The sequence below is a fragment of the Empidonax traillii genome, unplaced genomic scaffold (genome assembly GCF_003031625.1).
Source record: "Empidonax traillii isolate 1590-97213 ecotype Southwest subspecies unplaced genomic scaffold, ASM303162v1 scaffold945:size354297, whole genome shotgun sequence".
In the NCBI taxonomy this organism is placed as follows: domain Eukaryota; kingdom Metazoa; phylum Chordata; class Aves; order Passeriformes; family Tyrannidae; genus Empidonax; species Empidonax traillii.
The window spans coordinates 24,818-52,765 of record NW_020956138.1 but is presented as its reverse complement, the minus strand read 5'-3'; the positions used below and the strand labels follow the sequence as shown (position 1 = coordinate 52,765).

The 27,948-nt window shown below is 37.9% G+C and overlaps 1 protein-coding gene across 6 annotated transcripts; it reads right to left on the bottom strand.

Annotated features, from left to right (window-relative positions):
* Positions 1-372: 372 nt before the first annotated feature.
* On the bottom strand, positions 373-27,948 carry ZC3H12B (zinc finger CCCH-type containing 12B). Of its 6 annotated transcripts, none has more exons than XM_027903234.1 (7): positions 26,009-27,275; positions 20,649-20,703; positions 10,121-10,895; positions 7,267-7,406; positions 6,317-6,551; positions 6,124-6,230; positions 373-5,583 (listed from the first exon to the last, which is right to left on the bottom strand). In XM_027903234.1, the coding sequence occupies exons 3-7, from the start codon at positions 10,729-10,731 to the stop codon at positions 4,163-4,165; spliced, it is 2,514 nt and encodes an 837-aa protein (XP_027759035.1). In that variant the 5' UTR covers positions 10,732-10,895; positions 20,649-20,703; positions 26,009-27,275; the 3' UTR covers positions 373-4,162. The 6 variants fall into 6 exon arrangements, with proteins under 6 accessions (XP_027759035.1, XP_027759036.1, XP_027759033.1 ...); XM_027903235.1 differs by lacking the exons at positions 20,649-20,703; positions 26,009-27,275 and adding exons at positions 12,962-13,170; positions 14,179-15,287; XM_027903232.1 differs by lacking the exons at positions 20,649-20,703; positions 26,009-27,275 and adding an exon at positions 27,734-27,948.

Below are 27,948 nucleotides of genomic sequence, written 5' to 3'. Positions count from 1 at the left end.
GAAGTAACCGTGACAGATCTAAAGATCTGACCATTATGAGTTCTGGAGTAATAATGCTTCAGGTAAACTTTTGGCAAATCAAGATCAAGGAACATTTCAACTCTGGAGCAAAGCTTCACAGAAATGATGCACGTTCCTTCTCCTTAGTATGGAGCTTTAAAAATTGCAATAATCAGGTGTTCCTGTTTGTGATTTGCTGTACATCACAGGTTTGCACACAACACCAAGTATTCTGTAACTTTATAATTTGGACAAATTCTTTATATGTTCCAGCTTTATCATTAAGAATTTCAAAATGCCAAAATTCATCATTTGAGACAAACTGGCAGTAAAAGTAGGGAAACTCACCTAGATAGGTGTTTTGGTTTTGTGGGTTTTTTTTCAATGAGGCTCCTTCTACTTGTTCTAAGCAACCATACTCCACACCTATTTTTAAGTTTACAGTTATAGCATTTTTTACAAAAGCTAAACAGACTCATGCTAGTAAATAAATTACATGCAGCAACAACTTAGAGCAGTGCACACTTCTAAAGAGATTTAAGAATACCACATACTGGTTTAACATCCATTTTCACTCATTTTGTCATTAAGACTTACATTATATTTGGGTCAACCAAAAAAACCCAAAGAGATTTATAAAATTTTACAACAATTAAACAATAATGTTTAATTCTACAAACAAATGAATAAAGCCAACTACTGCAGCTCAATATGACAACAACAGACTAACAGCAGTGAAATCATTTACAATTTACTATACTACAGACATGTATTTCTTACAAAAAACATTAAATAACTTAGACTGACATCCCATAAAGTATTTGTTTTTTGATTTATGAGTTTAAAGTTACACACTTTTAAGTGACAAATTATGTGAAAGTAATATAGCTAAAGATGAAAGGTAAGTAAATCAGAACTTCCAGAGAATGCTCTGGTCCCAGTAAAGCACTAAAATCTACTGCTTAACTCTTGTTGACTGCAGTAGTCTGTGATTTTCCCTTCACACTTTTTCCCCCCTCATCTAGAATTGTATTTTCATGGATTTTATTAAAATATAGTTTCTAGAACTGTTCTCTTACAGTTTTAAGAACATTTAAATACCATGCTCTCAAAAAGAGCATTTATATGAAGTCATATTTACAATATAGACAGTTATGATCAGGTGTTAATAAGATCAACTCTTCCTTGTAAGAAGAAATCTAAGCTTATGCGCTAAAGATTAGTGAATGTGTCAGTGTTTTGAATTGTCTTGTAAACATATCTGAAAACAGATGTGGATGACTGAATTATCACTTAAAGTAGTTGATCAGGAAAGACTACATCACATAGAAAAGTTTCATTACTTCTGAGGAGGATAAACAAGCACAAAATTTGCAGGTTATTTCCACAAGGCTCCACTGCCCATTCTGTAACTATGCATGGTGGATGCTAAGTAGCTTCCTAGAAAATTTGCCCTTGAAGTGCCTTAGGGAAATAGTTTGCTGGGTTTGTATTAGCATAGCATTCCCATTTTAAAAAAGGAATTATTCTATCACTAAAACAAAGGTTAGTGAAAATTAAAGATGACCAGACAAATCCTACAAAAATGGGTATCTCCATAAGCCACCTAACTCTTCATACAGAAATCTCCGCTTGGTTTTCCACATTAGAAAACATCAAAAACACTTACTAAACCTCTCTTAAAATAGCTTATCTTTATAAGTGGAGAAAAACAGAACAAACATTTTTCTGCATACGAATATCTTAATTCCATGCAAGATGGAAAACATGAGTGCACAATAAACTTCATATCGTACCTAAATAATTTATAAATTAATGTTAGAATAAAGTAAGGTCTATAGCAATTACTGATACATTTTAAACACATGCAGATGAGCTAACAGCAACATTTTTACATAAAGTTTAGTGCAAGAATGTATCTGCTTAATAAATAGACTGAAGATACCTATGTAATGCTTTGAGATGTACACGCAGTATCTGTGCACATAAAACCTGGTTGTGAAAAGTTGTCCTTGTTTGTCTATAAACTACAAGTGCCCATTTTAAATAAAAAAAATCCATAATTACTCATGGGCTACTTCCCTGTGACACATGGTGTCACAAACATTGTGGTGAAAATGTAATACTGAAGTTAATCTAGAGATTATTTTTTTTTATACACAGTTTTTATACAATCAAGAAAAAGAGATACAATTTGTATCAACAAACAAAAGGTCATTTCTGGTTATTTGAGGCATTGCTCTCAGCTGCTTATACCATGCAAGAGAAGAGAATAAGAATTATTTGCAAATTAAAAATATGAAATGTTTTTGTAAACTGGTCAAGTATCAAATCTCTTTTCCCCAACTATCACAAGTGTCTGAAGATTTCTTTTTCCCCCATTAATAGAATAACCAACTAATTAAAACTTCAGTTATTTTTAAACACCAAGGGTAAATACAGAGTCACCTTCAAGTCACCTCCTTTCAAATACATAATGACATGGTCATTCTATATTTCATCTGTACCAACACAAGAATATTTATTATGTGCGAAATGATACAGTTATCAAATGTCAGTAAATTAACTGTAGTTGCACCCATAATTGTGGTTTGTTGTTGGTTCATTTGTTGGGTTTTTTTATATGACAGGAACATATTTTGCACATGATAAAGAGCCCACAAGATATTCCGAATCAAACCAACCACTACAGTAACACAAGTGGAGGAAATGATGTAACTTTGTTTCTCAGACAAACAGATAATTAGAAAGCAGCATGCAAGCCATTATCAAAACACCAGAAACAACCCTGACTGCAGCCTCACGTTCTGTGTGTTTCACAGTAAGAAACATTTAGGCAGTGTCACACCTTCTCATGAAGAAACAAAAGGCCATAAACCAGGCCTTCTCAACTTTCATGAAAAAAAACTACAGTAGAAGTCAACAAGTCCTAGCTCGAGACATGTCGAGTTAGTCATGGTTCAAAATGTTGAAATATACAGTGGATTCAAAAAAGGGCGTCCAGTCAGTGCAGCTTAAAAAAACCAATAAACGTCTCTTTTGGAGACATTTAGCTACAAAGGTTCCCACCCTGAGCAAGATACCAGTTGCGCAAACAATTGCCACACAAAATTATCTCACCTGTTGAAACAGGAACTTTAAAAGCCTTCATGAGGCAAATGCACACCTTTGCGTGGATCTGAAGAGCAAGAACCAGGACAGCTTTGCCACAAATCCAAACTGGAGCATCTCTTTTCAAGAAGCAGTTTTCCCCCTCCACCTTTTCTCAAGTTGATCTTGTACAGCCCTCTTGAATGTCAGGCTCACTCAAATACCATCCTGGCTCCCAGAGAAAGGGCTGTAGGTACTGACGAACTTCCATATTAAATTCCTATTTTCACTGCTTCAGGTTGAGTAATCCAGTTTACATAAAACTGGCACTTTACTTTCAGCTTGTCTGGTCATTTGGGCCAGCACTGCACATTTCTGAAGAGAGAAGCTACAGTTAAACTTTTAGTGTATTGAATGGCATTCGTGCCTTTACACTGTATGTTTTGGTCCGAATTTAAAAAAGTACTTGGGTTCTGTTGGATTCCATCAACGTATTGGATGATGTACTAGATATTTAAACACTTGAGAAACAGTTCTGCAATTTAAGTACCAACAACCATATTGACATTCAAAAACTGAAATCAGTTTTTCCTTTTACAAATTAATTTTTATCAAATTTACTTTCTTTTCAGTATTTAAGATGCCAGTAGGCAGTGTCTGATAACAAAGCTGAAACCCTGGGTGTGTATAGAGCATACTTTTAGAGGCCGATTAGGTATTTATAAGCAAATTGAAAGTGTACACTAATACATGCAGTATAATTACTAACATTAATTTTGTAGTAACAGCTTTGAGACACTGAATGTGATATAGTTCTTAATGAGCTATCCATGCAGCAAGGTATGCATTTCCTATAAAATACTATTAAAAATCCCTATATTTAAAATCTTAAAATTTGAAGTTCAATCAACTTTTATATAGTGCCTCAGCATATAATATGATTGCTACTGTGTACAGGATTTTATACTACCTTAGTAGAAAATATTTACAATAGATTGGCCCCTTCATGTAAGTTTTCCTCTGGGTGCTATGTGCTGTACAGTTTCATTTATCCAAAAGAGATTGTACTGCTTTAACACCCTGTTCTTAATTTGGCAACAATCACAGCTGCCAGTTGTTGTGCATCTGTCATGTGGGGATTTTTTTCCATCACAGAAAGCACAATGCTTGGAGGGAAAATATTGCAGAGGTTCTTGTATGTTTGATACTGATGTTCTGGGATGACATGAGGTTCCCGTGGCTCACCACATATCCCAATCCAGGGATTCCTCCAGAGTTGCTCCATCTTCTCAGGCATGCTTCTCACCATTACAGGTTCATAACAAGGCTGCATGAGACTGTTACTCAGTGGATAGGAGTGGTAAGCATAGGAGTCTGATGCACATGGCAGGGGATCCCAGCTGGCGTGCTGCTCTCGGCACAGGGGTGGCCGTCTCTGCCGTGTGGGGTTACTTTCATAAAGCCGCGAGTCGGAAATACTGTCCATTCTTGTCATGACCAAGGCACGGCTTGGTTGTGCAGTAGATGGATGAACATTTTGAGGCACAGGGTATTCTCCTGGACAACTGGACCGTGCTCCAACAACTGGATGCTGGGTATTTAGGCCTAAGTGGGAAACTGACTGTTTGCGAAGGGTTTGCTTAGGCTCTTCAGTTCCATAACTCTGAACTCTATTTAAGGCTTCATGGTAACCATGGGGAAAAGGCTGAAGACGATTTTGCGATGGCAGTCTGTGGCTCTTCACATTGTCTTCTGGACTGGCATCTGCTACACCCAGATACAAGTCATTGTAAGAGGAATAAGAATCATTACTTGTATGGCTTAAGCAATTGTCAGGACAGGGGCTTGAGTTTCTAGAATACATCCCCTGGTCCATATCAGCCCCGTAATAATCTGAGTTACGGATACTACTTATGCTCAAGTTGGAGAAATCACTGAGTAAGGAATAATAGCCATGGTCCCCCAATGACTCATATTTGGGATACTGGTCAGTATAGCTAACTGAGGTGCCGTGGCTATTGGTGACTAGTATAGGAGGATATTGCACACTGGACATATGTTCCAGTGAGGATTTCTGATGCATGAACTGTGAGGAACCTGGCACTGGACTGCTTGCAGAACGAGTGTTTAATGCACCAGCTGCATGGCTTTTTGGTGGAGGGAGCGTTGGTACACTTAGTGCAGAAACCAGAGACGGGACAGAGCTGGCCTCGGACTTCCGGGCTACTGATAACTTTTCCTCAGGCTCCACAGCTACTGACCTAATGCTTGGATCTGACTGACGTTTTGGGGCAATGCGTTTCACTTCAGAACTGATTTCTCCTTTGGAGCTGGATGGCCCTGTGCCACATTTGGCCAAGGCTCCCTCACTCATAGTTTTCACAGCAGATAATTTGGCACTTATTCGAAGCTCATCCGCTACTGACCTTTGAGGCTGGTTTGCACGTTCTGGGTGATAATATTTACATTTGTGCCCATAGGTGCACTTTTTACCTGGAAGAAAAGTGTTTTCAGGTTAAATAAATCAGAAACTCATCAATACCAGCAGTTGCTATCTTTTTTTTTTATATCTTTCACCACTTCTCAATAGTAATATTTCTGTATTAACCCCCTAAGGAATAATTATGTATTTGGAACATACAGGCAGTCAGAGACTCTGCAGCCTCTATCAATGTATATCAATGCATCAAAGGCAACACATACCATGTTTCTTCCTACTGCCTCATGATTTCAATACTGACAACATACTCAGTGCTATATAAAACGAACCAGCTTTAACATAAGTTTGTATAACTATTAATCTCTTTCCTTGACTACAAACCAGAATAAAATAGCAAAAGGTGTATCTGCTAAGCCTTAATTTTCTGCTACATTGTTTTTATAAATATGTGTATGAAGGGTAGAAAAATGGACATAGTGCTTGGATGGCAACCTGAAAAATGGTGCATTTCTTTGTTCCAGCAATGACAAGACATTAATTGCTTGCTTCACCTACCTTTAAATGCATCAAATCAATCTAACTTGGGCACTTACCATAAGGACACGGTTGTTTCTTATGTTCAGGAATAACTGGCCTTTTTCTTAAGAAATTTTCAAGGCTTGGACCATGGCGTCCTAAAGGATCATCAGGAGGCATAAATCTAAGGAAAAAGAAAGGAAACTTGATCAGCTTTTCCCGAGGATGCAGAATTAGCAAATTCCCTTACTTTTGAAGAAAAACCCATACTTGTCATTCACAAAAGAATACATTAGCAGCCGCTCCTCTATGAACTTCTTCCATTCTGGTTTTTCATTCTGAAGATCCCGATAGTTATCATTTGATACAATGATGCCATCTGAGTCGAAAGCAAGTTTTACTATGAATCGATCATCATAGCAAACTACTCTTCTCCCCTGAACTCTTCGAGATGGGGTGAAAACAAGAATTTTTTCTTTCTCCAATTTACGTAAGATTTCTTGATCTGTAAAATAATTTTAGTTGAGCGGCTATTAAAAAGGTTTTAAAATAAAGAAATTCAGCCTTTGAAATATGAAAATTCTTGCCCTCTTTTCTGACAAAGTACTTTGCATTATATACAGTCCCCATTATCATTAAAAAATACCTAGAACCAGAGTGCCATTTTATTTCCGAGGTTTCAAAGCACTGAGTAAATACTCAATATCTAAACTTCATAACCACTCTACAGCCACTACCTCTAAGCCAGTACCTTTACTTAGTCTTCTGAACATGTCAAGAACTCACTTATTACTGTATTACAACAGCCTTCTTGTTAGCCTAGAGTAAAATATAAGTACTTTGTATGGGTCTAAACACATGTTGCCTCTTCAGTGTTCAAGATAACCCTACTAACTGAGTCCCTGGCCTGTTACTACTTATTTCAGACTCACCCAGCAAATAAGACTCAGTTCTTATATGCTTAAAAATATTTGCTAATGGGAGAATTTTGACCACTGCTTCTCCAAAGTGTTGATATGACCCAGTAATGTTCCAAACCCAACAGCATGGTTTACACATAAATGCTTGTTTCTTCACCTGTGAAACTGCAGTGTTTTCAAACAAACAGCTGAGTGCAACATCATGCAGTGTCACATCCACAGCACTGTATATGGAACCCATTAGAGAGGCAACATGATTTTTTTCTTTTTAACCAAGGGGTGAAAGAAAATCCATGTTACCTGTAATTGGTGCATCAGGTCGAGACTGTTCTTTTCTCCATGCAGGTACAAACACAGTGATATCTTTATGTCCTTTTTCCAGAAACCAATCAACAGCTAGTTGAATTCCCCGGCACGAAAATCCTTCTTTATTCCCATGGCTGAAGAACATGCATGTTTTAGAAACAGCAAGGACAAACATTACATTTGGTTTTGGTTTTTCTTGTGGTGGTTTTGATTGTTTTTTTTCTTCTAAAGCTGCCATGGTCAAAGGATATAAGGAAAAAAAAGTCTGTAAAGTTTCATTAGACCTGCTTACATAATTGGAAGAAGACAATTGTACAGAGCTATTCAGTCATCACACTACAGCAACCCCGCTACTTAAAAACTATAGAAATGGTGAAATTCACTATCCCCAAAACAAATAAGCATGAAGTTTTTCTGTTTTTTCATTTTATTAGCTAAGCTAATGTAAAATAACACTTTCCCTGACAAAATGGGCTTACATTAAGTAACACCATAAAACGTTACCACAGAAAAGGAATGAACAGTACTGCCTGTCATGGGTGATAAGTGCTTTTAAACATCTATATTAATAAAATCTCTTTCCCTGATAATAAAGGTTTTACATTTTTTATTAGGACTTTTTATAGGAAAGAAATAATCATGTCAAAGTTGTTTAAGTCCCATCCTCATCAAAAATTTGCTTTCTGAAACACACAGGAGTTTCTAAAACAGAATACAATTCAGATAAAGGAGTTTAATTTTTAAAAAGGCATAAGAAGTTTCTGCAAGGGAAAAAAAGAAATTCTTAAGAGGTTTGATAGAAACTAAGGAGAATCTTAATTAACAGTCTTATTCAATCTCTATTTGTATCATCAATAATTACAGTATTTTTAAGCATGAGAAGTGTATAAATCTTGCACTTCTCAGATATTCCCAGTCTGCAGAGCAGATTTTGCATAATTAAGAGACTTCCATCATATTAAAATTGTCTTTAGCAATATTAAAATTGTCTTATTCTATGGATTATAGTTCAAAATTTCACTTCAGAGTTGCTGCTGTTATTCTTACTGTTGTAGAATGACATCAGAGATTACTGGAGCATAGCAAGTTTGCTTTTCCTGGGCTCAGAACGTTACATAATGTAACCCTGAGGCAGACCAAAGTCAGACAGACCTAATATCCTCTGTATAACTGAATCACCAGCATAGCCTAAATCCTCACAACTTAAATAAACCTAAATAATGAATACAGAAGCTGCAAAGTGGCTAAAAGCATTTTGCTTTAAATTTTTACACATTTAGATTTTACAGAATTTAATACCCTTTTAAATTTTCAGATGCATAAGCATTTTGTTACGAGTTGTACTCGATGATGCATATGGGTCCCTTACAACTTGAGATGCTCTATGATTCTACAAATACAGCATCAGATTTGAGTTATGCAATAGTAAGAGTACACACACTCTTTTCTCCAGTTGCTGTCACATTATGCTCAGGAGTAACTCAAGCAGTACAGAGACTGCAAATTCAACGGGCACAGAAAAAAAAAAAAAAGTTAAATCCAGTTTTGATGATGTTGTTTGACAGAAAAATTTTTTTGATTGATATGTCCACCCCTTGGCACTGGAAAATCGAAGGTTTTATGTATTTCAAAAGTCAGAGTACTCGATACATCTATAAAAATCTGAATTTTTGTGATATATTGAAAAAATAATAATTCATATTACAAATTCTCCTAGAGAAGGTTGATACCAAAGAAATCTATTGTACAAACAGTACCTGAAGAAATCTCATCACTAAACAGACTTTAAATAACTCCCTCATAAAAAATTCTACTTTCTCAATGATAAACAAATCATTGAATAGCTGAACTCTGTACTCTGCAGACATGTTCAAAAGTGTCATGGGACAGGTATCTCTTGTTTTAGTGTTGACCTCACAGTCAAGTGTACATAGAATCCTAAAATATCCTGATTTGGAAGGGACCTAGAAGGACCATCCAGTCCAACTCCTGGCCCTGCACAGAACACCCCAACAATCCCACCATGTGCCTGAGAGCATTGTCCAAACGCTCCTTGAGCTCTGGCAGACTTGAGGCCGTGACCACTGCCCTGGTGAGTGCCCCACCAACCTCTGGGTGAGGAACTTTTTCCTGATAACCAGCCTAAAACTCCCCTGACTCAGCTCCAGCTATTGCCTTGAGTCCTGTCACTGGTCACGAGACCAAAGAGATACCTGTTCCTCTACTGCCCTTCTGGAGGATGCTGAAGACTGCAATGACATCTGACCTCAGCTTCTTTTTCTCCAGGCTGAACAGACCAAGTGCCCTCAGCTGCTCCTCACACGGCTTCCCCTCCAGACCCTTCACCATCTTCGTGGCCTCCTCTGGACACTCTCTAATAGCTTCATGTCTTTTTTATATTGTGCTGCCCAAAACTGCACACAGGACTCAAGGTGGGGCAAGCACTTCACATACCGTGAAGTCCACTGAATATCATCAGGATACACAGCATGTAATTTTAAAAAGAACCAAGCTGTCCTCCCCTGTTCAGTTACTTTTTTTTAATGTCCAGAAGCAATTTTCAGCATTGTTCAAAGAACTTCAAAAAATTAAACCATCCACACAAAAGCACACTATCTCTGGAACAAAAGATTTGAGGAGAGAACTTGGGTTTAAAAGGAGGGGAGGGGGACTGGAATACAGATTACATAATTACATAATTAGCATAATTAAAATCCTAAAGAGTCCTAAGATGTATTTTCAATGTAACAATATACACAATTTAAAATTACTTTGCCATCAATATTGATTTTTCTTATAAACATTTTAGTGATTTATTTATTTCAAACATTGTGACAGGCAGACCCACCTCATGGCGACATTGCTTCCATCAATGACAATTGGCCTCAAGTTATCACTATTATCCACAACTTCATCTTCCAGTGACAATTCAGGGCTTGCAATTTCCTTTGGGCAAGGGCCTCTTGGCACCAGAGTACTGGTGGTACTGCTGGCAGTGCTTTGTCCCTCTGACTCACTTTTGTTGCCAAGTCTCACAAGCTCTGCTAGAACATCATTGATGAGTGCATCTGCTCCCAATTTATTCAGTACAGTCTGGATCTGATCTCCTGCATACCCAAGCTTTAAAGCAAAATCCATTTTAGCTTGGTATTCCTTGTCCAGATTTGTTTTGCATTCATCTACCTTCAAATCTTGCGTGATACTGCTCTGTGAAAAGCTTGGGCGATCCAAACAAGGGGACCGGCAGAGTGGCCTATGTGGTTTGGTGGAAACCTCCTTTTCTCTCCACTGAGTAGTGCTACAGCTGCTTCTGAAGTATGGTGGTTCAGGCTCACTTTCTGAGCTCGTCCATTCCTCAGATTCAGCACTGCATTCCCCCGCATCTTGTTCCACATTTCTGTCTTCTCTGGAGTGCCTCTTCTCCATTTTCAGTTTCCCTACCATAGACCAGGCCGTCATCACGTTCAGCTTCCAGCCAGAGAGCTCAGTTCTCTTTCATTTCCAAAGCCACCTGGAATTCATATTCAGTGGCATCATGTTGGCCAGTTAAAAGTTTACACGAGGCTGGAGTCAATTTGCCTTGCTTACTGTGTTCTGGCATAAACAACACCAACATGAAGTTCCTTAAAAAAAGGGAATAAAGTTAAAAATTAGGTTTCAAGCAATTCTGCAAAATCAAAATACTCAACTACAATGATTTTGTATACAAGTCAGTAGGAGTCCCTAATCATTCACATTTCTATGTAAAACTGATCATAATAAAGCCTATAATTACATTGTCTCTGTAATCACAAATTAAACTCTCCCTCCCCCCATCACTCTACCTACAAAAAAAAAAAAAAAAAAAAAAAAAAGGACAATTCCCACACAATAAAATGATGGTTGGAATGAATGGATTATCTCAGTAATATTTAAAGATAATAAAACAGAAAATGGTGACCCACCACTTTCACTAGAAACATGTCTTCTACTGCAGGAACTGCCTGTCTACATTAGCAACAACTGTCCAGCATTCCAGTGTGCAGGAAATTTAATACAAATCCTTTCAGCCACTTTTAGAAAGGGTTTACTATCAGAACCAACAAGTTAAACTGGCTGCTAGACATGTAAAGGTCAGTAACAAGATGTAAAAAGGTACCACAAGATGATTATCTTGTAGAAGCACATCATCATGTTTACTGTACCTATTGTACTGAAAATTCCCCAATCAAGGATGGATATTGCTGCATTTTGTCAGAAAGTCAGGCTACGAACTCGTAATTCTTGTCTTATACCAGAAGAATATTTGTTCAAGGAATTCTAAGGAGAGGTCTGACTAACTAGAAGATTCCAGTTAACCTGTGAAGGGCTTAACTAACATCATGGAGATTTTGAAGAAGTTTTTAAAAGCAATTGCACATATAGCAGTATATATTTTACATAAAATGGTAAATTAAGACATATATAAAAATGCAGGTAATCAGAGGAAACTGATTATCAAATTAATTGGTTAGAGGCCTACTTTCAGAAAGCTGCAAGTCCCACTTTCTTCTCCTCTATAGAACAGCAGATTGAGAACCTAAGATCCAGTGTGAATAATGAAAAATAACAATAGTTTTCAAGAAACCATTTATTTTAAATCTACTTTTTAATTTTGATAAATCTTGCTTTTTGCAGCTAAGCCAGTTTTCTTTGTGCTGAAAAATGTTGCAGATACAAGCTGTGGATGCACAAAAAGCTCTTTCCCAGGATTTCTATAGGAATTTTTGTGACTCTCAAAAGAGGCACAATTTTGGCAGTGGAGGGAAGATTTGTCAAAGATGTAGTATCTTAATAAGCTACTCATGCACCCAAAAGCAGCAAGCAGACAAATAAGTACATAAATGAATAAATGTCTAGCTCACGGTCCTGGGGGGAATTGTTGGTCATTACTGTAACTAACAATAAATTCATCTCTCTTTCATGCACCTTTCTAATCTGCTCTCATATCTCTCACATTCCTTCAGACTATGAGCAAGCATTAAAAGAAGACAATTTTTTCCTCAAAAGAGCATAAGCACTCAACCAAGCACATGAATTATTTATATGCAGAAATTATCAAACATATCTGTATTTTTAAAATTCTGATTCCTATTTCCATATGAGACCACAGTGGCTCTTACTTAATTACTGTGGTCGACTAAGACAGCAAATAATAGAATAAATACTCCCTTAATGTACAGCAGTGTAACTCCTTTGATGTACAGTAATGCAAAACTAGGGACTAAATATAAGTATTGGAGTCTGCCCTGGTGGCAAAGTTGCATCTAGTATAGCTACAAGAATAGCATCTCTGTCACTGTTAATTTTATTTGGGTTTCTTTTTAAAAATAGAATTTTAAATTTTTTCACAGAACAAAGTTCAGCATATACCAAAATCAAAATAGTAACAGAAATGTTGACATGCAGGAATATATCAATTTAGTGATACAGAGCAAATATAATAAACATAAATGCAAAATTTTATGTAGTAAAAGTGTCTTTTGAAAAACAGTACAGACATTTTACAAAGCATTATAAGCCACAAAAGAAAAATGAAAGAATCACCAGTGTTCATGTAAATCAGACCTTATTCATTCTGAGTTTTCATCCTTTTGGTTTTAGGTAATAAGATGCTGAAAATCACAGCCTCTGATATACCACTCACAGAATCATAGAATGGCCTCTTTACCTTTTGGGACGATCTCTCTCTAATTCCTTTGGGACAATTTACAGGTATTTCCCTGCTGCTCCCTAAAATGTTGGTGTTTCCTGGCTCCTCTCTGTCACTCAGAAGCATATCGCTTCCCCTGATTAATCTAGTTTAAAGCTCTGCCAAAAAGTCTCAGAAAGCTTTCTTTCTTGACTATTTCTCTACATTAGATGGTGGGTTTCTGTTGCCTATGAGAGATTTCAGAGAACAACAGCTCTAGAAGAGCAATACAATTTAATAATCAAAACCATAAAAATGTCAAAGGGTCTCTGAGACAGGCCCCCATTGGTCTAAAACCAACAACAAACGCTAAACTGTCTCAGTGAAACAAAGATTATTAATTTGCAATCCCTTTATACAGTAATATATAATTACCCTAAACAGGCAAAACAGTTAACATTCCAATGGACTACAAGTTATGCAAACAAACACACACACACATGCAGAGACAGCTGCTTAAAAGCCTAATTTCCTTAGGAAATGAAGCTAATGAAGGAAAGTGCTAATGACTTGTACCTAAAAAAAATCCTAAGAGGTCAAGTTTTGAGTCAATCAACATTGTTCTTTAATAAAGAACTACATATTTTCATATATTCATATTATTTTAATATATTTTCAGCCTGGAGAGAAGGAGGCTCAGGGGGGACCTTCTCGCTCTCTTGCAACTCCCTGACAGGAGGGGGGAGCCGAGGCGGGGGTTGGGCTCTGCTCCCAGGGAACAGGGACAGGATGAGATGAAACAGCCTCATGCTGTGCCAGGAGAGGGTCAGGTTGGACATCAGGAGGAAATTCCTCATGGAAAGGGTGGTCAGGCCTCGGCAGGGGCTGCCCAGGGAGGTGATGGAGTCCCCACCCCTGGAGGTGCCCAAGGAAGGACTGGCCGTGGCACTCAGTGCTCTGGGCTGGGTGGCAAGGAGGGGATCGAGCACAGGCTGGACTCGATGGGCTGGGAGAGCTTTTCCAACCTCAGTGATTCTGTGACAGTCTAAGTCCTTTACGCCATATGAAATAAAACACAATTTCCTTGCATTTGAAAGGAAATTCCAATCTTGATTAATTAGGTTTAAGACTTAAAAACTTGCTGTTCCTTAATATTATGCATTCAAAGAGTATCCCTCTAAATACTTGGATATCATTATTATTAAAGTACTATTTTCATTCTCTCTCACATATACTGCTAATTTCAGTATATTTACAACCCAAGGGCTTGACAACATAGATGTATTATTAATAGCGTAATCTGGAATGGATTTTAATTAGGTCTTGTGTATAACCCTGTACCCTGCCAAAACTAAAAAAATAGGATATGTAAAAATTACTATAAAAGAAGGTTTAGAAACAGGCTATCAGCACACTGCACCAACAGCTTACAAAATATTTCAACTGAGGGACACTTTACAATACGAGCAATAAGACTATTTTTTTTTTTTTCAAATTATTGACACTCTACTGCTTTGGCACTGGACAAATAACAGCAGATTCTGTTGGTCCAAGTTTAAAGAGCTCCATTGTTCTTTAGAAGTTGTCATCTCTCTAAGTTTAATGTCACAAGAATGTTTTTGGCCTTTGGTAAATTATCAGGCCTGTTCTTCCACCTCTGGTGAATGCTCTTAACCCCCTTCCCAGTGGACATCTTACAAGACTGATAAGCCCTATGTTCTTAAGACTGGAAAAAGCCTTTAAAGTATGATGAAGAGAAAGGAGGTTGTTTAGGTTTTCAAATTTACTGCTACCTTCTCCACTGGTTTTATTTAACAATTTATTTTCCAGAAGTAATCCATTTAAACCAATTTTTAGAAGACCAAATTTACATTATCTTATAAATACATATATATTAATTTAAACTACCAGCAAAACGTGTTCCTTCCCAACTGGAAATTAAATCATCTGGATGCATTTGAAGAGACTATTTTTTTTTTAATAAAATATTCTACATAACACTATCACTATTGCTTTCATATTTAGATTTTTCAAACTTTTTTTTTTTTTTTTTGTTAATGACCACTATATAAGTTTTGCTCTTAATTTTGACCCCTCTTTCTTAGCTGGAAAATAATATATCTTCTTGGATATAAACTGATTTTACCATTTTGTTGCATTATCCCAATTCCACACACATATCTCTAGTTTTCTGTTAACATTCATATAAGCAATTTACCATAAATTTCATTTGTCCTTCCCTGAAAGTAAGATCTTATTTGAACAAGGAGATATTTTGATCGTAGTTAAATAATCCAGAATTAAAAAAAAATCTTAAAACATACACAGATATTTAATTCTAAGAACAATTCACTACTGCTTATATACTCACTTCTATCATGCTTACAAGGAAAGCAGCTCAACCCATGGGAGAAAACAGTTCTGTGTATCTAGAAGAACTGCTTTCTGTCAGTCCTGTGTTGTGGTTTACTATTCTTTGGTTGCTAATGATAGACTGGTGGATCTATATGAAATCTCCTTCTATGGAAACACCCACTTCTGTGAGTCATCTTGGAGTTTCTTGTCTTTTTCATTCATGTCAACCTTTGGTTGAAAGCCACTAACTTGGGAAATTTTAGCTGTCTCATCTCTCTTTTGGACAGCAATAGAAAAACATCTGGTCTGTGATGTCATGTTCACTGTTTCAAATATTTTAGATGGGAATTAAAAATCTGCTAAAAGAAATCTCCAGTTATCTTCAAACTATTTAAAAACTAAATCACAGTGTTTTATAAAAATCTCCTTTTCATATCCATTTAGGATCTTTTGAGGAAGGCACTGGAAGTGAAAAGGTCCTGCCCCTATCAACTGTAGCTCTTTCTATGAAGATATATCACAGATCTTCCACCAAAAAAAAAAGACACAGTACCTAGATACTGTAACTTCCGGAAAAGTAAGGAGTCTTTCTCCTTCCTTTAACACTGAGCACACAAAGCCAATTTCTGAAAAGGCAGCATTTGTCAAATAGGTTAGATCATCTGTTTTAGCATCAGCTGCCATGTTGACAGAAAAAGGAGGCAGGCCATCTCCAGAGCCCACCTCTACAACCCTATGCACTTTTGTACAAAGAACTAGGAGAAAAGTCAGCTGGCATCTCTCTATCCTTAGTCATTTGCTCCATCCGTGCAGCTTAACTGTTCCACTCCACTGCACCCACAGAACTGGCACATTGTGGGATTTGTTCCCAAATGCGTAAGGTTAAGATTTTTAAACAATGAAGGTCAACTCATTGTTGGGTCAGGAGCACTGAAGCAAATAGTCAAAAAAATCAAACAACAACAACAAAAATATTACAGCATAGGACCTAATTTTACCACTGACCACTGAGAGAGGGCACTGAGGAAAGGAGTACTGTGTTGGTCCTAAGCCAGCAAACAGCAGAATGACAAACTAAGCAAGAGAAAGCAGCAGCAGCAACTAACACTACTTGAACACAGCACCCTTCTTGACACCCTCCAGATTAGAAATCAAGACTTGTAATACCATCCTTTTCTACAAAACCAGCACTACTGCAACCCCTCCAACTACTTTGTCTCACAGTTATCACTACAGATTTACTATGTGTGCTCACAGAGTATAATCCAGACCCTTGTCCCTAAGCAAACCAGCTCTCAACAATGACAAAAGAAAAAGACTGATTACTAATTGTCCAAAAACTGCAGTCTTTTTTTCCTCCCTAAATAAATCTGTAATTCTATTCAGGAGCCCAGGATCACTACACTACAGGTAATATCTCTTTTCAGTCAGTCAGTATTTTGATCTAACAAGTCTGTCAGTCACTGCCTTTGTCAATGTCAGTGATCCAGATGTAATCAGTACTACCACTCTGAAAAGGTTCTGATGCCCTTTACTTGGAAAGCTGACGTCTCTGCTCTGTGCCACTCTATGTCAGAAACAATATCTGCTCTCAGTTTATTTTGGATTTCTAATTAAATACCTCTACTTGCTATTGCTACCTCTCTACCTACAGTATGACAAACATTCAGTATGTTATCCCTTCTTAGTGGACCACGTGGTTCCCCTTAAAATAAGAGCATCATCTATTATTTAGACCTATCAGGGAAATAAATGAGTTTTCTGCATGTTCAAAGCATTTGAGCTCAGTGACTTAATTATACAACTGTTTCATTTGCAACAGTCAAACTAAAGAAACTGCTGATTAACTCTAAGTAGGAACTTAAGTAAGTTCCTTTAAAAGAAGCTCAATGTTGCGGGGAATAAGGAATGAATGAGATACCAACCACATTCCATATTGCTACCTCAAATACAAGAAGAATCCAGGGAAGAGTTGTAGCCACTGCTCTTTACGCCTTCTCAGAGGAAAGGTGAAATGGTGTTAAGTAGATACAAAAATAATATTTTATCTTGGCATTAAGTCAAGTCCAAGTCCTCCATTTTTTACTGCTCTTACAATTTCTAATTTCAGAAAATCCTCAGCACCAGTCATTAGGAAGGCTGAGCAAGTAATCCCATCAACGTGAGCAGTGACAATGGCATAATCTTGATCCCCTCTCTGGATGACAAAGATGAAGGTCTGTTAATGGGAAATACATACACAGATACCTATGTATCAGGTTGACATGACAAGATGAGGCTGGAAAGCTGCTTGGCAGAAAGGAACCTGGGGGTGCTGGTCAACAGCTGGCTGAATACAGAAGCCAGCAGTGATTCATGTGGCCAAGAAGATCAATGGCATCCTGGCTTGTATCAGAAATACTGTGGCCAGCAGGACTAGGGGGAGTGATTATCCCCCTTACTTTGGCAGTGGTGAGGCTACAACTCAAATCCTGGGCCCCTCATGGCAAGAAAGACATTGAGGTGCTGGACCCTGTCCAAAGAAGGGCAACATAGCTGGTGAAGGGTCTGGAGCACAAGTCTGATGAGGATGGGCTGAGAGAGTTGGGGGGAGGTTCAGACTGGAGATTCCGGGAACCTTCTCGCTCTCTACAACTCCCTGAGAGGAGGGTGGAGCCAGGTGGGAGTCAGTCTCTTCTCCGAGGGAACAAGGGACAGGACACAAGGAATGGCCTCAAGTTGTGCCAGGGGAGGATTTAAATCTAGACATTGGTGTAACCTTTTATAAATTGGCTTGTTAAAATTCATCTCTGTATTAAAAATAAAATAACTGGAGATTTAACATTCTTCCATTTTATGTGCATAAATAAAATGTTATTACAGCAAGTTTTATTATGCTGCCTTCTAAGCAGCCAATAGTGTAGCTTTCAGTGATATGATGACAATTCTTTGTAAGAAGAATTACAGCTTGTATCATACCCTTTTCTATTCTTAATCAAACTGTGGGTTTATGTATAATATATTCTTCTATGAAGCTTCAGTAACTAGTTATTCACTTAGCTTTCCAGCATTTAAAAATTTTATGTAGTTTTAGTCTTTCTGTTGAAAATTACTGAAAATCCTTTGCCCTCTACATCCAAGACACCTGTAGCTATTTTTTAGGATAGATTTACTGAATAGGCATGTGTATCTTCCTTGGATTACATGGAATGGTTAACATTTTTCTTTTTTTTTTGATGTTAAGCTGGATTAGGAGGACAGATGCAAGTATCAGGACTGCAGAGCATCAAATTGTTTTACTGAAAAGTTGTAAATAAGCAATTTCTATTTGATCTCATAACACCTTGAAAATATTGAGTAGCGTTATTGAAATCATTACTCTGCTATGTTATTTACATCATACTGAAAATACTAAACATGTCTGATGTAAAAAATCACATGCTTTGATATTTATACTTTGAGTTATATACATGGTGACAAGAGGGAATTAATGAACTTGCCTGTAAGAAGTGCATTGGTCAAGGAAGGGCTACATCTGTCAATGATCTGCACATATATATATATATGTATATCTCAGTATGTGCTTTACTTCTCTGCTTTACCTGTATATGCTTTCCCATTATTATTTGCCTATTTCAAAAATTATATCTGTAACTGGGTAATTAAGCACCTGTTTTTGTGCCCACCTACAATAACTGCATTTAAAACTGTTGTAAATTGTACAGTAATATACATCTCCAAAGAAAATTCTAATCAATGACAACAGATGGAATACTGAGAAAATACTGTAAGTCATCTTACAAATAAAGAGTATAGAAGATTATCGTTGTCATATTTCAATAATTTAGCTGTATAGTTTATAAAATTTCATGATTTGGGCTGATTGTGTTCTGTTCTTGCTATGTTTTAGATGTTTTACTTAGATTATGTGAATCAAAAAACAAATAGTTCTCATGCTTTTTACTATTCTGTCAGCCTGTTTTCAGTCAGGCAGTGTCCACAATTTGCAATCTTTTTTATAGTCTGATTGTTATTCAACATTTGTTCTGTGAATCAAATGCACTGGTTCCAAGTATACAATTTTCAAGCACCCAAATACTACCGTATCTTAGGAAGTTAAATAATCAATGCTTTGAATCTCCAAATAACTCCCTCTTTAAAGTCATCGTTACAGCTGGAAGACTAAGGTAGCGTGGTTTCATTTTACTGAAATTTTATAATGTTTTTTAAAGTTTATAAAGTGGATGGAGAAAACAAAGGGATCAGTGCAAAAAAGAACCCTTCTCCTTAGAGATAATATTTTGCATGTATGATCTCTTGTAAGAAGGCAAACCTGTGCTACTGCCCTCTGAAGTGCAGTCTGCATTCTTTTTGTGTAAAAAGAGGACTTCAGAGTTGTTCATCTAGGTTTCTCAAAGGCTCTAATTTTGATAAAATTAAATCAGCAGAACCCAGGGGACATCATTTGCTATATAGTCATCCTGCTGTTTTGAGAACACTGTACTCAGAAAATTAGTTTGACATAAAGTCAGCCCATAAAATTTATGAGTTGTTGTTTCTGAAAACAATGTAATCTATTATTCTATGCTAACACTCCTAAAAAGACGTAATCTGTTCTGTGCTAACACCGAAATTTTTTTATTTTTATGTATGTGCCTTATAAAACTGCAAGTTGCATATGGACTTCATTGGGTGCCTGCTGATTTTCAAAGCAATTTTGACATCTTTCGGACAAAAAGTGTCAAAGTTGCTTCTCTAAGATCGACTGAAGCTACTACTCACTGAGACCAGATAGCGATTATTTTCCTTGGATAGTGGTACACAAATAATTATTTTTAGTACTTCACCTGAAGTACTGAGGGTGCAGAACCATCATGCGTCTATTGATGAAGTCTGTCACATCTTACTTTAGATGTCTAAAAATTTTAATGGATTTGATTTATGTAAATTGAGGTGTATACAATTAGATGTCCAAGTGAGAGCTGGATTGCTAAACTCTACAGCTGCAGTTAATGGAGATCTAGAACAGAAGGGGGATGCTTGGGCAAAAGTGTCTACTGTCATTTCAGTTTCATGGTACCATAATTCCCCTCTGGTTTCCAGTCCAGACTGGTGCAGACCTCTTTAAGATGCTTAAAATGAACACCTGTTCAAATACCTCTTGTACTTCTTAATCTAATAAATTAGAGATGGTCTAAAGTAAGATCTGAGTACAGATCTGCAGCTCATTTATAAATTTAGAAATATGTATAATCAGTATTTGCAGAATATGCACTAAGTCAAATAACATTTTTAACAGAAGCATTAAAATGGCAGATCAGACTTTTCAGTCCCTTGAGAATTAGAGCCCCATAAATGACAGCATTTTGATTCAGTTTAATTTTTTTCTTACCTTACTATGAAATGTCAGCCTCAACACATTGCTGGGAAGTCTCAACACTGTCCTTCTGATGAAAAGAGAAACATTAAATTTACACAAATCAAAGGCCTAATACTGTACAGTCTTTTATCAAGTGAAACTCAGAACAACATAAAGAAAAATATTTTACCTTTTCTACTCACTGTGACTTCTCTGAAAGAAAACACTAATATACATTAAATCTAAAGTAAAGTACTAACAGCTTACACCAGCAGTGAACACTTGGTCCTTAAAATGAATATTGAAACAGCAACTGAAAAAATAGCCTACTAGCTGTGGTTAGTAATAATTTTTATTTAGAAGCTTCCTCCTTTCTGAGTCAATTCAGATGTAGTATTTTAAAAGAAAAACATTTGCAAAGAAAATTTGCCAGTTCTGTTTCTCCATCTGTCTCTCTCCCTTCCTTAACAACCTTTGGAGAAGAACAATAAGGAATGTGACTTAGCACTTTTCTATTAGAGAGGCAAAGGAAGATTTTTTCAGTGTTGACTCACCAATCCAAATAAATGTAATCATTACCACCACCCAACTCTAAAGGGGATATTCCTCCTTGACAAATGCTGACAGAACACTCGTAATGGTAGAAAAAGTTCAGATGTGCAGAGAGGACTGAATTTGAGGAATCCATACACCAGGATATGGAGAACTAGAAATTACTGTAGAAATGCCACTAAGCTTTGTCTTTCTGATCTTATGTATCTTATTATGCCTTCATGTGTCTTGTCTACACTGAACAGTGATGGAAAACCCCCACCATATGCACACACATATAAATAGATAAATAGATAGACAGATAGATAGATAAGGCCATATATATATTACACATAAGTTCTGATTCTGTCAGCGTATCACTTTATAAATTTCACAGACCATTTCAGAAAAGTAAAATAGAGTTTTCCCTTCCCAAATGCTGTAAATGTTTAAAAGTTGCATGCTTGTTCTCCTCCCTCACCAACCTCTAGCCCTGACATTCCTTTACCACAGTTGGCTCAGTTTAAGAAAATCATGAATGCTGTTTGAGAACTCTGGAAATTCAGGGGCACTGCCAATGATGTAGGGTAAGCCACTAAGCCAGCAGATCAGGTAATTTTCAAACTGGATGAGAATATCTGTGGATATGAAAAACTCGATTAATGAAATCATGCCACAGACTCCTAACCAAGCTAGGAACTTAATTGTCCATGACTCTCCCTAGAGTATGAAGAAGATTACGAGCTCATCATAACAGCTGGAAAAGGGATTGGGTAGGAGTTTTTCTGAAGGGGGACTTTGTTTTTTAAACACAGAATAAATTTACAGTGCATTTCAAAAGAACAACTGCACCTGTGAAAAAGGGGAACAACATCCTGCAACACAAAGGCAAGAAAAAACGATCATGATAGACAAAAATATCTTATATAAGCATTGTCATGAAAGAAAGTAATTGTGCAACTACCACTCTAAGGACCTAAGTTTCTCACTTTTCTTTTCAACACTGCTGAGTGCAAGTGATTGGTGTTTGGCTGGACTACTGAACAAGGTATCAGAGTGACAGTGTCCTTCAGCAATGACAAGACGGCTGAATTATATACAAGAGTCACTACTTATTACTTCCCAGACTGTGAAAGTTAATGAGCAGTCTTTTTATGCTTTGTGCCTTTTTATGTTCTATTTCAGCAATATTAGACTAAATACTACATTTCTAGTAATCAAGACTTAAAAAAAAAAAACAAACAAAAAAACACCTTAAAAAGGAAAAGAACATTCCCCTATTTGGCAGTGAGTTGCCACACATTACAAAGTTAGATTTTTTTTTTTTTTGGCTGACCTTTATGAAAACTTCCTCCAGCTAAGCAGAAATGGTACCGAATTACAATGTTACTGTGCTCAACCTCCTCATAACAAGCAAGACACTAAACAGAAAAGCACATCACTTGCACTACATCAGAAATAAGACCTCTAAGAGAGTGCTCAGAACTTCATTTTTCTAACTAACTCTGCTCAAACTGTAGTATCGTATATGACAAAAACTAGGTAGCTACCCTGCAGCAGTGTCTGCAAAGCTTGAAGAATATGACTGAACATCTGTGGCACTTTTCCATGGCTAACCTTCCATAAAGGATTCAGAAATTAACTTAGAGACCATTTCAGAAAATGCCAGGAAAAAAACCCCCATGAACCTACCAAAAGACACTGGGGAAATGAGTAAAAGCATTTTCATTAGCTAGAAGTCTGAGAAACTATGGCCACTTCTGAAAATCCAAATAAAACCTATTAAATACTAAGGTCACAGCAGATTTGGAACATTAAATAGAACAATGTATTCTTTACTGTGCAAATATGTAATTAATCCTTTGGCCCAAATCCACAGCTTTTACCAAATCTAAACTTGCCAAGAAGTCATTTTGCTTTACTGATGACTACAGGATTTGATTTACAGGATCAAATTGTACTACCGAAACAGTACCATAGAGTAGAAAAATTGGTAGGAAAGAATCTGTTTTACCGCGGTCTTAGCATATTATGAGGTTTTGTTAAACTTAAAAATTGTTCTAAGAAGCTACAATAAAACCTCAGTGTTCGAGGTACCTCAAATTTACTTCTGTAAATACAGTGATCATTAATATACTATAGGACTATACATAAGAGCAAGCTGTGTCTAGCATGTCACATAGAAAACTTGAAATTGCTTGTGAAGGAATCAACAAGGGAGAGTTGGGTTGTATCTCAGGAACAGGTTCTTCCCCCAGAGGGTGATGGGTTGTATCTCAGGAACAGGTTCTTCCCCCAGAGGGTGATGGGGCACTGAACAGGCTCCCCAGGGCAGTGGACATGGCCCCAAGGCTGCCAGAGCTCAAGGAGTGTTTGGACAATGCTCTCAGACACACGGTAGGATTGTTGGGGTGTCCTGTGCAGGGCCAGAAGTTGGAGCTGATGATCCTTGTGGGTCCCTTCCAACCCAGAACATTCTATTATCCTACGAACTACAACCCAGGTATGAATTGAAAAGAAATGTAAAGGTAGCATAAAATTTAACCAACTTGCCTCAAACTTCATTTTGTCACACTCATAAGTATGAATTCAAAAGGACAGAATGAATAGATAGTTGCAATTATAAACAGAGGAAGCAGCATTTCAGCTCTTGCGTAAGATACATGATTCCTTTATGGAGTCAACTCAACTTAAAAAGAACAGGTAGTGCTGAACACAGGACAAGTAAAAAGTACAGGCCAGACTTCCGAAGGGAAGGAAAAGGAATATTTCTATTGCATTAGGTATTTAACCATATTTTCTAGACAGAAAAAAAAAAAAAAAAAAAAAAAAAACTATACAGTGAACAAACACCTATAGTATCCCTTTTCTGCCAATATTTCCTTTCTAGTAATCTTAAGGAGCTACAGCTAGCATTATTCTGTTGTCCCTACTCAGGCAACATTTACACTTCAGTTGACAATATAAAATAAGAGCAGACACATAACCCCTTAAAGATTATTTGTGGGCAATTCCTAACAAACTGAGGTAATTAATTTGGATCTGTGACCAAAGCAATACACTGGTTCTCCTAATCCACATTCTGATTGGAGGTCATTCGGTACTACCTAATCTGCAGATCTAAATGACTCATTAACGCTCTGAGAAGGGAAAAAAAAAAGTGACTGCAGCTGAGTCAAAGACACATCAAGGATGTGATGCATCCTATCATCTAAACTTACACAAATTCAATTTGCAATGGAATATGTAGAACACTACTTTTTTGAAAGATTAAACTAGATGTTCCTCTAACAAAAAATCTCATCCATATTTGTGAAACCTGAGAAACAAAGGGTATTCTGACTCTAAAGATCTCAGTATACTGGACAGACCCTCACATGTCTGCCATCCAACAAGAGGATTTTAACTCAGAATGTAACTCACCTGTTAGGACAGAAGCTTTCTGATAAACTGAAACAACCACTTTAGAAACCACTATAAAATGCCTAAAGCACAGAAAGACACCTCGCTCAGTAAGCATCAAACAGTAACTTTACTGAGCACCAAACGCTACCTTAACAGAAAACAGGAAGAGGAGCTTAAAGGCATCTTGTGACTTTAGACTTTCACACCTGTTACCTTGCTTTTGAAAAAACAAAGTCAGTCCATGGCTAACTAGGTCTGCTTTCAGCAAGGTGTTGGACTAAAAGACCACCTGAAGGAGGTCCAATCCAAACTAATTATTCTTTTATGCTCAGGTTCCTTCATTCTTATAATGACAACACTGCTCATTCCAAGGTGAAGAAGCTGTAACTCTTCATCAAAAGATAAGAGAAAAAGCCTACCACCTTGATTTGAAAGTGAAAACAGCAAATCCCCAAGCTCCAGCAATTAAAGAGAGATCTAAATATGGACAAGGCCTGGGAGAAGAAGGTTTTTGTTTTGTGTGATGGGTTATTTGCTTTAGGGGGTGGTTTTTTGTTTGTTTTTTTTTTAAATCAGGACAATCTAGAAATCAAAAAAAAGGAAGAGTTGGCAAAGAGATGGAATCTAGTATTTGATCTTAACAAAAATAAAAAGCATAGAGTCAGAGAGGGCAATAGAAAGTGGTTTTAGTTTGAAATAGTCACTTAGTTTTGACTTCATGTGATTTGACAGAAGTGTCTGTGGGTTCATGAAAGGAGCGCATACAGTAAACTTCTTGTGAATACCCTCATTGAATATAATTAAGTTTAAACCTTTGGCTTTACCCTAAGGTGGATGCTCTGTCCCTGAAATAGCATTCCTCTCTAGTCAACTGAAGTTGACTCAGCTAATCAGAATAGCTATTTATCTTGATGAGGGGTCTCTCTCCAGATGGAATCAATATGGAAAAGGGGCTCTTATATTTCCACTATGGAACAAGCACCTTGGTCTATGCCAGGATTTGTAAAACACTTCAGTTACACCGTACAATGATATCCTAATGAAATTCTAGAAGAGGCATTACGGTCATTTGGCTTTTTCATTTTTTTTTCAAATTATGAGATAGACAAATCAATATATCAAATTAATTTACAATGTGGCAACACCTGGGAACTCCTTGCGAGTTTATAAATTGCTTTTCTTCACCTTTCCAGGCCCTGCTGCCTTCCTCGTTCCCAAAAGCTCCAAAGCTTCTGCTCTTGATGTAAACAGTAACAAAACGCAAGTGACAGAAGCAATTTGGTTTACTTTTGTTATTCACAGATCTATAGCAGAATTATAAGTGTTTAACAAAATGACATTTCAGTTGCAAATTATAAAGAGGTTAGGAAAGTCAAATCAGCAGATGTTGACAACAAAATAATTTGCATTGGAAAAGGCATCCAGAAAGATCAAAGAACAGGAAGCCAGAACTTAACCTAATTCACAGCTGTTGACAGTAAGAATTCACTTTCTTACTAGTTCATCAGCATATAAAGTGTCATTGGTATCCATTCATCTGCTTAACCCTTTTCCGGTCCGTTCCCTCTCAAACAGTGAGTTTGTATGCAGTTAGATTTTCTTTTTTTAAAATACACCTCATAGAAGGTATTCAAATGAAAGTGACTTAGGAAGCTTAACAGACTGCTTCTTTTAAAACTTGATAAATATTATTTTAGAAGACAAACAGATCACAGGTCTAGAGAATATCAAGAGCCACAAGACTAATACATGGGAAATATATACAACATTGAAGAAGAAAAGACATCTTCCAAAGGAAGCTAAATGATTCTGAATTTGAAGATGACCTTGACATTCCCACTAACCCATTTTTCCAGCAGAAAGCAAAGATAATTTTGTAAGTGACATTAGCTGCACTTATGAAATATACATTTCAGTTCTACATACCATAGTTCATTTATGACATCTGGCAAGCAAAAGATATATTTCATCAATAAAGGATACCTCCTATACAAAAAAGACTACTTGACAGGCTCTTCAATTTCAATAAACAAACATACCAAGCATAAGAAATCAGACAGACCTGGAATGCTGCACGCTCAGAACTACTGATATGCATAACAGAAGTTCATAAATGACCAGCATTTTAATATTCTTCTTATTCTTTCTTCCCACTTATGACAACACATGCTAATCACTCAAACACATTGCAAGATATATTAAAAAAAGTAAAACAATATCACATGTATTCCAAAAACCTGAATTTAGATTCCCACCTATCAGAAGACACAGTATAGCTTTTGATTCAATTTTACTGTTCGCTAACTTGTGAAGGAAATATACAGCTCTTGTGAAATATAATTTCAGGATTTTTTAATGACAATTAGAACAGCAGATGGCTATGAAAAAGAACATTTTTTAATTAATTGATCAGAAAAAGTATCTCAAACCTCAGGTATATTGCATGAGTGAGCAGTTCCTTATTCACAGTTGCACTATAAAGCAAAATGGAAGGATTTAAGTTGCACGCATCAGATACCCTCTACAAAAGCAATTTCCTTATTTCACCACCTTTTTTCGCTAATGCAAGTTTCTTGCTATTCTTCTTTTGTTAAGACACTGAACACCTCCTTAAAACAGCGTGCTAAGGCAGCCTTCTCATGCCCTCCTCGGCGTTTAAAATTACTTAAAACTGCTAAATGAAACCAGGCCAGATTCCCGGCTCCGTCCCCAGCTGCCCAGGCCGTTTCACCTGCGCTGCCGCAGCAGTCCCAGGCCCCGAGCCCGCTCCAGCAAGGCTATGCGAGGGACGGCGCCGCCGCGTCCCAGCGAGGGCCCCGCGTCCCCTCGTCCAGCCAGCGGCCAATGCGGGACGGGCGGCAGCCGCGGCGACGGACGGCCAGGCCAGGCACCGCCGGGACAGCGGCCCCGGCGGGACAACACCCCCCGGGCAGCAGCAGCAGCTTCGGGACAACGTCCCCCCGGGGCAGCAGCGGCGCCGAGCGGGGCCCCAGGGCCGGGCCGCGGCTGCCGCCCAGCCTGGAGAGCGCCCGGTGGGCGACAGGGGGCGCCCCACCGCTCTCCCCCGCCCCCCCACCGCGCGGACCCCGCCGGGGGGGGGGCTTTGGGAGGCTCCACCGCCTCCCCGCTCCGAGCCGCCCTCACCCGCCCTCAGCGCCCGCCGTCCCAGGCCGGATCCTCACCCGCTGTTGTCGCTGCAGACAACGCCCGCGGCTCCCTGCGGGATCTGGCGGCGAAGAGCTGAGGGACGGCGGGGCTCGGCGCGGCCGCGGCACGGGCCCCACTCTGGCCGCTCCCGCCGCATGGAGGGGGAAGGGCCGGCCGGAGCGATGGGAGAGTAGGGGGCGTGGAGGAGCAGAGCCAGGGCGGGACGCGATGGAAGGGGGAAGGGGGGAAG